This window comes from Limulus polyphemus, unplaced genomic scaffold, assembly GCF_000517525.1.
Source record: "Limulus polyphemus unplaced genomic scaffold, Limulus_polyphemus-2.1.2 Scaffold882, whole genome shotgun sequence".
Lineage (NCBI taxonomy): Eukaryota > Metazoa > Arthropoda > Merostomata > Xiphosura > Limulidae > Limulus > Limulus polyphemus.
In genome coordinates, this window is record NW_013666492.1 from 22,426 (window position 1) to 34,518 (window position 12,093).

Consider the following 12,093-nt stretch of genomic DNA (forward strand, 5'->3'; position numbering starts at 1 on the left):
GAACATCCCCAAGGTAGCCCGATGCTTGTGGAAGCAGTGGAAGACCCATCCAGGAAAGTGGATGTGAAGATTGGAAGGTCACTTGTGCCAGGTCATCAAGTAGTACCTATAACAGTGGCTAATTTCTCTAAATGTGAGCAGAAACTTAAGGAAGGGCACTGTTGGGTGTTTAGAGGTAGAGCCAGTCAATGTTAAGGCAAGAAATACAACCATAAAGAAAGGACATACACTCCAAGAACATTTAACTGACCTCTAGAAGAAGAGCATACTCCATTTGTCACCATCACATGCTCTTCAGGTTAGAGAACTTTTGGCCAATTATGCAGACGTCTTTTCGAAAGGAGATCATGACCTCGGGTGCACAGACCTTGTGGAGCACAGAATAAACACTGGCAATCACCGTGGCAATCACTTCTTCTTCAGATTTGGTATGCCATACGAACTGCATTCGGATCAAGGCCGTAACTTTGAATCAGCTGTGTTCCATGAATGCTTCAAGTTGTTTGGCATAAGAAAGACCAGGACAACGCCACTTCACACACAGTCTGATGGGATGGTAGAAAAGTACAATTGGACATTTAGACAGGAATTGGCAAAGGTTTGTAATAGCTGCCAAGATGACTGAGATGTCTTACTCCCTCCGCTGTTGATAGCCTATAGAAAAGCAGAGCAAGAAGCCACTGGAGACACTTCAGCAAAGCTGATGTTTGGTCAGGAACTTCGGTTGCCAGTGGATCTGATAACAGGGCGCCCACTTTACGAAGAGTTGCCTGAAAATGTATCAGAGTTCGTGAAAGTGTTATCTGAAAGGATGGATGACATTTACCATCAGGTGCTTTCAAACTTGAAAACGTCTGGTGATTCCATGAAGCTATGTTATGATAAGAGAGCTACTGAAGTCAGCTTTGTACCAGGAGACAAGGTGTGGTTGTATAACCCCAGGAAGACCAAAGGGAAGTCTTCTATGTTTCTTCTCCATGGGAAGGCCCATATGACATAGTGGATCGTCTCTGAGATGTGACTTTCTGAATAAAATGTGGTCGGCGAGGTAAGCCAAAGGTGGCGCATGCCAACAGGTTTTGGCGTTATCCAGGACATTTCAGTTGGAATGAAGTGAATAATGGAACAAATGACGCTGCTGAAGATGTGTCACCTGAAAAAGCCACTGTCGAAGAAGAAACTCTCCCCGGTTTTGAGAAGGGAAACAGTGAAGCCCTTGATTAAGGTACTACCACTGATGTGACTGTTACCGATAATAACACATTTCCTGATGAAGCAGATGAATCCCACGTGAAGCAGAAGCCAACGAGACGGAGACCAGTACGGAATAAGATATGTCCCGTAAAATTAAGAGACTTTGTTGAATTTTGATTTTGTGTTTGTAAATTCTGTACATTTAATTAAGTTATTGTTAATTATCTATTGGTTTAATGTAAGTGGCTATTTTTCGGGACGAATAATACTAAGGAAGGGGCAGTGTTACGACAGCGGAAGTCACGTGACCCTGGTAACACGTCATGAGATTCTCAAAGGATCTTGACTTTTCCTGGCAACTCTAGTCTTTTCTAGGCGTTCTCTTTTTTGTATATAAGCCCGGCAAATAAAGCGGAGATATAATAGCAGATAGAGAGATATAGAGACAGATAATTGAGTCAAGCGAGCGGTAGTGACCATAAGTAAAGTGCGTGAATCGTTGTGAATTATAGCGTGTGTTGAAGTTAAAGTGACTGTGGAAATTCTGTGTATTACAAAGTTGTATAGAGAAATAATAAACTAGTTTTACTTAAAGAAAGGACTTGTATCGCTGAAGTTCCTCGGGAAGAATTTATACCGAAAATTAACGACCAGAGACGTAACAAATAAAATGTTAGCACTGAAAACAACATGTTTACAAATTCAGTAAAAATTCTTTTGAATTTTTTAATTGTTCAATATACAGCATTAGAAATGTCTAACTCTAAGATGTGGATATAATTTAATAAACTAGTTAAGATTAACCAAGGAGTAAAAGTAGAAACATGACTACAATTTTCATTTTTTAATTCTTAATTCTTTTGTATGTAATTTTTTCTACAACTGCTATAGAGAAATTTGAAAAAAGGATAAAAGCCTATCCAAAATATTTAAACATTCTAATTATTTATTGATGTCAATTTAATTAACAGTGCGTATGTGTGTGATTTTTATTATGACTTTTTTTATATTTTATAATAAAAAATCACTTTAAATGAAAGTACTACTGAATTACTGCCAACAAATATTTTTAATATAAAGTAGAAATAACCTGGGGTGTCCATGGGACTAAAGCCTCTAACTGAAATGGATGGGTTGGAATGAAAGGAATTGTATAACTGCTCCATATAGGCTGGACTGAGACGATATGGATGGTGGAACCCAGGATCCATCTGTCCATTTGGAACTGCTCGATGCTGGGAGAGGAAGGTAATATCTGACAATCCAGCACCTGTTCCATTTCCAGCAAGTCTGTAGGTGACACATTCAAACTTTCACACCTGAATGTCTAACTTTATCAAGACAGATATGATCAGAAGCTATAGGAAACTAAATTTAATGGACAATTTCTTGTAAAACGACTGTTGAGAATCCTTTAATAATTGTACATAGTCAAATGATGAATTTAAGAAATTACAACTTCACTGTATAGTGTGGGCTAAAAGAATGAACAAGTTATAAATAATAATTTATGGATGCTTAAAACTATGCAGTTAATAATGTTATACACTTTTAATTTCAACATTTACTTATCTATAATAGGGCAATGCTAACAGTTTTCTGCATCTTAATGTCCTTTCATTAATTTAAATGTTAATATATATATACACAGATAAATAATTATCAGTAGCAATTTTGTGGCACAATATTTAAGTCCTTTTTGTTTTGTTTTTATGTTAACACATGATATGTTTAGAAACATTCAACCAATAGAATAGCAAGACTATAAATAAAGAACATAATAAGAAACTGGACTAGTAGTTTAAAAAATTGCCAATATAAATATTTAAAATGTGTAGATGAGGCCGCTATCATACAATAAAATGTACAGAATGCCTATTTTTGACACTAACAATATTAGCCTAAAAGAACTGCAGGTGATAGAATTGTCAAAATACAGAGAAACATTAATATTGTTATAGAAGGCCTGATAAATACAATGACAGACATGAGTGAATCAGTAGAGAACCAGTTAACATTATTAAATATTAGACCACCTACATCATTGTCACAATTTCTATGAAATTCAGCCAATGAGCTGTCAGTCTCATTCTCTTAAGCAACTATTTTTGTTAAATATATAGACATAACTTTTATATGTACCATGTTGATGAATCTGAACATTCATTTTATGAATGTAATTACCTCCATCTATGATGTTAGACAAACTGAATGAGTCTTATAAACCCTTGTTTCTCAAGTGAAGGGATGAAACAATTCTCAGTTAAAAGATCCATTTTGCTGTCTAACTAGAAGGATCAGACACAGCATCATTAAGTGATCTACCACAGGAAAGCTGGAATCATGAGCAGATATTATCGTCTGCTCTTTTTTATCGATATAGAACTAGTAATCATAAAGAGTGTCACTTTAGGTGCAGAGTGGAAAGAAAAAAAAAAGGAAACGGAGAGAATCTTGTGCAAGTAATTAAGAGTGTAGAATGCCTCACACAATTATCATACCAGAAATCACTTAAACAATAATGGATTCTATGGACTGTGTTCATCAGTGGGTTTCATGATGAAAATACGTACATTGTACAAGATCATAGGAAGATTACAACCTTAAGGGAAACTAAATATTAGAAAGAACTATGTTTTTTAGAACCACACAAGTTTTTTTATGGACTGTCATAATAATACGTCTGGTTATTTACATAGCGTTCATCTTTTTTTCTTTTTTTTAGTGTTCTAGATTTCATAGAAATCACAATAGTAATATGCAACAGATTGTTTCGCGTGATTCTACGTTTATCAAAATGTTTATACGAATTTTTCACGCACCTTGAATTCTGGAATAGTTACATAGAAAGCACATTTAAATTTCTCGTTAAAAAACAAAACTAAACAACATTATCTTTTGTGTCATTTGATAAATAAGACCGTATTTACTTCATGACCTAACACGTTGGAAGCGTAAAGTACTGCATGGTATAAACAGGACCAAATAAGTCATCCATCCCCTTCATAGACAGGCGTTTGTTGAACTAGGCAGGTCAAGGCCATGAATGGTCTACTAGGTTTGTTTTAATTCTCTTAAAAATATTCGCATTTATTAAAACTTGCAGCAATAAAACGTAAGCTTCTTAAGCCAGTGGTTTTCAAATAACAATAAACTTTAAAAGTAAAGGTTTCTACATGAAACGAGCAATGTCACAGTTTACAAAACGCGCTTGACTAAAACATAGCTAATATATTTGTCGATTGTTTAGTATAAGCTACATTTATGTTTCCGCAGAGAGATACTGTTTTCTATTTGTTTCTTCTTCTTCCAAACACTTTTCAATCGACCGCCATTCTTACATTTCCCTGCGGAATGACTTGAAACTTGATAGGATTATACCTTGGTCCAGTTCGTGCCAGATTATACCTTGGTCCAGTTCGTGCCAGATTCCTTTGTCTTTCTTTCTTTCTTTTTTGATTTGGATCTTTTTTAAGGATTTTATGAGGTCAAAGGTAAAATACCCCAGAATGTATATTTTGGGCTCCTGTACGGTCATATTTACAGCAGTAAATATGAAAGTTGGGAAATATAAATTTTCATGCGCCCAACACACTGACATACAAAATAAGATGGATTTCCCATTTTGAGCCTTTTGAGGGGAGCCAGAGCTCATAAAACGTACAATTTTGGAATTTTGGGTCAATTACTCGACTGTATTTTATTCAATTTACATGGAATTTGGTACAAAGATACTTTTGTGCAAGAAACACACATTGACAAACAAAAAGATGGACATGCCCATTTTTAGTAAATATAGGGAATAAAGATGCAACTAAAAGCATAATTTTAGGGTTCTTTTTACAATTACTCCACCGTATTTCAGCCAATTTACAGGGAATTTAATACAAATATACCTTTTTTACTGGTCCCATACAAATACGTACAAAATGTGAAATATGCCCCTTTTTGGTCATTTTAGGGTGGTCAAAAGTTAAATAAACCTATAATTTTAGGAGTTTTGGTCAGTTACTTAGCCTTATTTCGACCAATTTACATGGAATTTGGTAAAATTTTCTACAAGCAAAACACTCTGACAAACCAAAATGTTATACTTTTTTCTAGCAATTATAGGGAGGTCAAGATGCCACAAAACTTAACTGTATGTTTTTTTGACAGTTACTTCGTTGTATTTTAACCAATTTACATTGGCCTTTGATAAAAAGCTACTTTTTTACAGGTTCCAAACAGAGATATAGACAATTTTGGAATATTTGTTTTTGCTCAATTTTTCAACGAGGAAACCACAATTTGGGATTTTCGTAAACTATTCATCTATATGTTAACCAACTTTTTGATTTTTCTGTGTTTTTAATGATTTTTCTCATGTCAAAATTGGCCATGTAGGGATTGCATGTCGGAGACATGTTGCATTTGCCTGCGAATGTTGACCTTTTTAAGTTGTATTTTAAATTTTGGCGAAAGAGAGCCACTGATCTTAATGAAGATATTCAGATCCTAAAATATAATAAGATATGCCTAGGAAAAAGTTCTAAGGATGTGGCGCAAAGTTTTCTCGTACATTCGAAGCGAGATTATAAATACGATATAAGCTCATTGGCTAAAGTTTGTAGGTGGAGTAGTAGCAACAAATAACCACTACATAAATTCATCTTATCCTATGGCTAGTTCTATCTTTCAGCCCAACAAATACAATCTCCCATAGACCATTAACCAGTACAGGTCTTTATATGAGAGAAAATCAAAGATCTTTTTGAATTTATCAAGATAGAGCTCTGGATTTCGGAGCTGGCAAACCGGGTTCGAATCCGTGCAATACTACAAAATATTCCGTTATTTAAGCTGTTGGTATAACAGTGACAATCAATTCCTTAGTGTGGGTGGTAGGATGCTTCTAACTAGTCAGTCAGTGGCTTAAAGCTAAGAAAGGCAGTAGGTTACCATAGTAATTTTGCCATAAATATAAAGTACAAGCGTGGCTGGGATTGGTTTGATTTGTTTTGAATTTCACTCTAAGAGACACGAGGGCTATCTGCACTAGCTGTCCCTAATATAGCAGTGATAGACTAGAGGGAAGGCAGCTAGTCAACACCATCCACTAACAAATTTGGGCTATGCTTTTACCAATGAATAGTGAGATTGACCATCACATTATAATGCCCATAGCTGAATAGGCGACGATATTCGGTGTGACGGGGATTCGAACCCGTGACCCGCAATTCGCGAGTCGAGTACCATAACCGCCAGGCCCGAGTGGCTGGGGGAAATTGGAAGCATAGAAAAAGGAAGATAATGGACTAAGAAGGAGATGGATCTGTGAATATCCTTCTGATATTTCCCTGTCAGCAATGATTGTGGTGACATTGGGACAAATACACATTTGATTATAACTGATGATCTTCAGCCTGAGCCTATTAAACGACACATATGATGAGTAATTGGAACGTGGACACTGGTCTCTGACAAAGTGCAGAATCACTTTGGTGAACTGAGGAACACCCTTGTTAACACCTGGAAGTATTTCAATAAACTCATCACCAATTGTGATGAGTTTATTGAAATACTCAGCTTGTTGGCTCTCCAATCAATACTTTCATAAGAGAAAGCCACAAAATATCATTCAGTCTCTGTGGACTCCACGTCCAATACCAACTCACTCTCATCTTAAGATGCATTTTACACAATGGTCCAGTTGAAATCTTCATCAAATTTATTCCAATTTATGGACATACTGGAGTGGAGCTGGCAAATATATTCTTTGATTTCCTTCAAGGCTCTAATATCATTATTCAAGACTGCCAAATGGGCTTCAAACATGATGGCAAGTACAATAGCATTCAAGTGCTGATCCAGGAAAAAAAATTCTCTGACAGACTATATTCTATGCTACATACATTTGCTCAACTTAGTTGTTCAATGAGCTTTAGACTGCTGCATGGAAGTTGTTTTGCTTTTTGACGTTGCACAGAAGCTATACGTGTTTTAGCAGCTTCCACCCACCATTGGGAGTATGTCTGTGACGCCCTTAAACCTTTAAAGTCACCAACACGATTTCAAACACGAAGTGGTCGGCACATACAGATGCCTTATGTGTCCTGAGATTGGGATATGGAGCTATCACAGAAATTCTTGATTCTGACTGAAGATACATCTGAAAAAAGCTGATGTGCAATTGGAAGCCAGCAGCTTAGTTTCAGTCATGAACCAGTTAGAAACTAAAGTCATGGTTTACCATACTGGAGGGGTTTGACAAAGCTAGCAAGTCATTGTAAAATACGAAATTGGGTTTAAGTATTGAAGCTCAAGGTTTGGAATCTTTGAGATCACTTGTGAAAAGAATGCACCCCATTGTTTCAGAATTCGAAGACAAAAGGAAAAACCATTCAACGCTGTGACACAAGTGCATTTGAGGAAAAAACTAATACAAGATGGGATCATGGAGATGCTGATCTTTCCCTGTCGAATAAATTCAGAGTCGAGACATTCTTGGCCATAATTTATAAAATGTCATCAGCCCTCAAAGATTACTGACGTATGAACAGATTCGAGATAGTTTTAAATTTCTATCAGTAATGGGTTGTGTGTGGGTGTGTTTGTCTTAAAGCGGAGTCACATTGGACTATCTGCTGTGTCCACCAGGGGGTAATCGAAACCTGAAATTTAAGGTTGTAAGTCTGTAGACTTACTGCTGTCCTACAGGGAGACATACTGGATTCTATGCCTACTGATGGCCTCCGTGATGTGGTCAGGCATTTAATGCAAATATAGCTTAATAACCTTGAACAGACCACAGTAAACAGAATGGTTCAATCTGCGGAACTATGCAAAGTGTGATCCTTTAATAAAATAATCGAATCCAAGTTGATGCAGATGCTCAGTTCTATATCCAGCCAATCACTGACATTCACCTTCCCGAATGTGACCAAAATCCTTCACATGTACTTGTGCCTCCTGATCAGTAACTCCTATGGCGAATGTTCGTTCTAGACTTTGAAGCACATCAAAAACACGCTACGGTTAACTACGGGTCGAAGCTGGTTGAACGTGCTATCGTTCTGTGCATTGAATACGAATTATTCTAACTACTCAATGTAACTGAAATTCTTAGTGAATTTTCTTGTTCCAAGACCAGGAAAACAATGATGTAAGATAGGTTTTAGATACTTTTTCCTTGATATATGGTAAAACTCTCGTTGTGTTAACGTAAAAACGTTGTAACACCAAGAATGTATATTCATACTAACATACTCAACAAATGAGGCACTTAAAGACAAATTAAAAACAAACTCTTCTTAGTCAATGATATCATTCAGTTTTTGTCCCATGCTTGGAATTCAAAATTATATGGTTAGTCCCCTCTATGCTTCTCGCGCTCCAGAGCCACTAAGCCCTTAATCCGGCTGTGGATGAAACGACAAATTTTAAAGCCACAAACCAACACACGTTTTTCTATGTCATTTAAAACATATATTAAAATTACTTTATTAGGATGAACAACCAAATTGTTTCTTAGCCGATTTAATATTTCTTCATTATTTTTTCTATATTTCATAATAGTTGTATTATTTGTTGCATTTATCCAAAAACTGTATCAATTTGGAGCACATAAGAGAAGTTCTACTGATCAGTAAACTTCAACTGAGATTAAATAAGTAAAAGAGAGTGGATTTTGTTTTATAATCGATTAATTTCTTATCATAAATGAAACAACTGTATTTATTCAAACTGAATGTTTCCATTCAAGTTCAGATTATCCATGTTTCATAATTTAACGATAAAGCACAACTGTATTTTTTTCTCATTCATTCTGGAGATTCTTCAAGTCTCCTACGTACATCTCCTAAAGTTCAGTTTGGAGCCTTGGACCACTTTCCTTATTTACAGCATGGATACTATGTTATGAATGACAATTTTTGAAATGGATGGCATCCTATATCGTGTCTTTGTTGTTCTCATTCATTATATACAAACGTTTCTTTTATATCATTTAAGAGTTCTTCCAATTCGAGAAGTAAGTAAACATCAGTTTTTCCTGATGATTCTGTAATTTCGAGCAGTTTGTTTCTGATCTGTCTATCCGCATCTTAGACGGATTTCAGCTCCATGTTTTATACCTCACCTCACAATACTGTTATTTAGCTCCCCTTTGATCACCACATCTTCATTTGGAAGGACAATTACGAACTGATCACATGTCTGGGAATACGAGATTTATCAAGATAATTCTACACAGGACAACTAAGCGAGGCATTCAGCATTCTCAGTACGAGGCAAAAACTCCTGCCTTTTATTTTCTTTCTGATTACACGTTTCAAAACGACTGGATGAAACAAAAACAAATGTATCATAACTATTCCAGCTTTTCTGTGATCAGTTATACAATGTTGTAAAAGATTGTCCTTTTAGATGTGAAGCAAAGTAGCTTGTTTGCTGCTCATTACGTAATTTATATACTGGAAAAATAATCTCGAAATATTAGGGTGGTTTCATTTCTACTTCAAGAAATTTAAGGGTGACTGCCTTCCACACTGGCTATAGACAGTAAAAGGCAGTAGAAGCTGAGACGTTGTGGGTGTAAGCATTCAGCTTCGTACCCTTATTTGATTGATGATTTTTTTTCCACGACGGCTGACTAGATTAACGTCAGCGTTTGAATTTTGTCTCATAGAAGGGATATCCCCAACACACTTGGGTGCTATTGCCACAGACATTATCCGCTATAACAATAAGTTGACAACCTGGACCGATAACGATCATTCGACATTTAATTCATTATATATACGTAAAAACATTATTTCAACATTAAGTAAATAGTAACATCAAAAGGAAGGACTGCGTTAAGAACAGCAAGACCAAACTAGTGATGAAAAAATATTTCAATTATCAAAACAAGCTTTAACAACTACAATAAAAACGCTGCATATATTAAAAAGATCACTAGAGCACAGACTATAATGTAGGACATAAAATGTGTCCTGGGTTTTGGAGGTGACTGCGGAAGTAGGACCCGCAGAGCGGTGGGGATACACCATCTACCAGCCTTAACCTCCATTCGCTAATCACATATAAAAACAATACAATAAAAAAGTTGGATTTTTTGAAGATATGACTTTTATTAATTTATTTCTTTAATTTAATTAGAGTTCCCACATTATTTATTTATTTATATATATATATGATGGTCTTTATAAAATTATTTAACTACAAATACATATTTTATTTAATACGCTTGTTGTTGGCTAAGGAGTAAATCCAGTGTTGTAAAAACACTGTCGCTATCGAAATAAATACTTAACCTTGAGCTCGGCCCTCTATTCTATCATCTTAAAAGCTTAAGTGAACTTTAAAACATATCTTAAAACTCTATACCCTCTGTGTGTGTGTGTACACAGGCGTAAATATTTTTCATTGTTAAGTAAGTCTTGTTAGAGGGTCTTTATTATTTTATTTGTTATGTTTTAATTACATTTACAACAATAGTTTTTTCAATATTTTTATATTGTTTCATTTATATATAGAGAGACTTCAATCCTTGAATCCTTTCTCTTTTCTTAAAATGTTCTTTATTAAACTGATTTCGTGGCATCAAAGGCTGCTTTTCGGTATAAAAAGTTGTCCTCGATAACCTACTGTTCTTTCAGGGTTATTTATGTTGCACTGTTTCTAATACCTTCAGGTATATATAAAGTCAAACTTAACCCTACAAAACTGTTTATTTTCCTAAATCCGACAGTACTAAAGCAGGAGAGTTTTTCGATAAAACTGTTACAATAGGACAGAAAAAAGCGACTTACCCAGATGGAGACGGATGGTGCAGGGAGTGTAGCCGTGGCTCCCACACATAACGGCCCTCATGCGTCCTCTGATCCACAGGAATTGGCGCATGAACTGTGGCGAAGGCACTCGGGAACTGTAGTGGGAGGCCTGAAGGAAGAGACACACACTTCTGAGGCATGAGGTACAAAATCCACACACTTCTAATAAAACACGATATTTTTTATTGTCAATCCAGTTCATGCTATCAGTTTTGCAAGTTCAATATTTCTTACGTTAAAAACGTACCGGCTCAAATATGGCCGCACCTCTCGCAGTGGACAGACAACTGCCGCGTGACATGCTTGACAAACAGGCCTAGAGAAAAGCTACAGGAGGTCCACGAGTCTCAAGGAATAGACTCATAATGCATGACTTGACATTTACCAGAGTACGAACAGTACGGTGAGAGCGGGACCTTGGTTTTCCCTGCACCCCTAGTACCACTACTTCTACAAGTAGTTTGGGCGATCGGTGGGTTTTGTGTGATTAAGTTTTCATGGAGATAGCTAGTTTTTCTAAACGGCAGTAGCTCGACAAAGACAGATAGCTTTAACATTCATCTTCAGTTTTTTGTCGGACAAAAAGAAACAAAGGCGATCTTAGTTGCTAAAACAAGATCCCCCAACATACCTTAATATGTTTGACATTAGAACTATCTTCGTCAAAAGACCATTTACTTACTTTGATCTGACCCATCTTATACGCATGTAGCTATATAATAGCATGAAATGTGACCTTAAATGGGCATTTCCCTCTGGGATAGATTCATCTATCGACTACATTTTATTTTACCCAGGGGAATGGATCATTTTCGATAACACCTTGATACAATTTTGGTACAGCAAGATTTGGATATTAAAATACACAGTGACAACAAGTGTGAAATATTGTTTGTTTGTTTGTTTTGAATTTCGCGCAAAGCTACACGAGGGCTATCTGCGCTAGCCGTCCCTAATTTAGCAGTGTAAGACTAGAGGGAAGGCAGCTAGTCATCACCACCCACTGCCAACTCTTGGGCTACTCTTTTACCAACGAATAGTGGGATTGACCGTCACATTCTAACGCCCCCACGGCTGAAAAAGC

The 12,093-nt window shown here is 36.3% G+C and overlaps 1 protein-coding gene across 2 annotated transcripts in view; it reads right to left on the reverse strand.

The window, feature by feature from the left end:
* Positions 1–12,093, reverse strand: part of LOC106461024 (transcriptional activator cubitus interruptus-like) — a 92,986-nt gene that overhangs the window by 21,569 nt on the left and 59,324 nt on the right. For both annotated transcript variants that reach the window (XM_022387833.1, XM_022387832.1), the window contains 2 exons: positions 10,989–11,118; positions 2,285–2,484 (listed from right to left, as the gene is read on the reverse strand). In XM_022387833.1, coding sequence (XP_022243541.1) covers positions 2,285–2,484; positions 10,989–11,118 — 330 coding nt within the window. The remainder of the gene's footprint in view (positions 1–2,284; positions 2,485–10,988; positions 11,119–12,093) is intronic.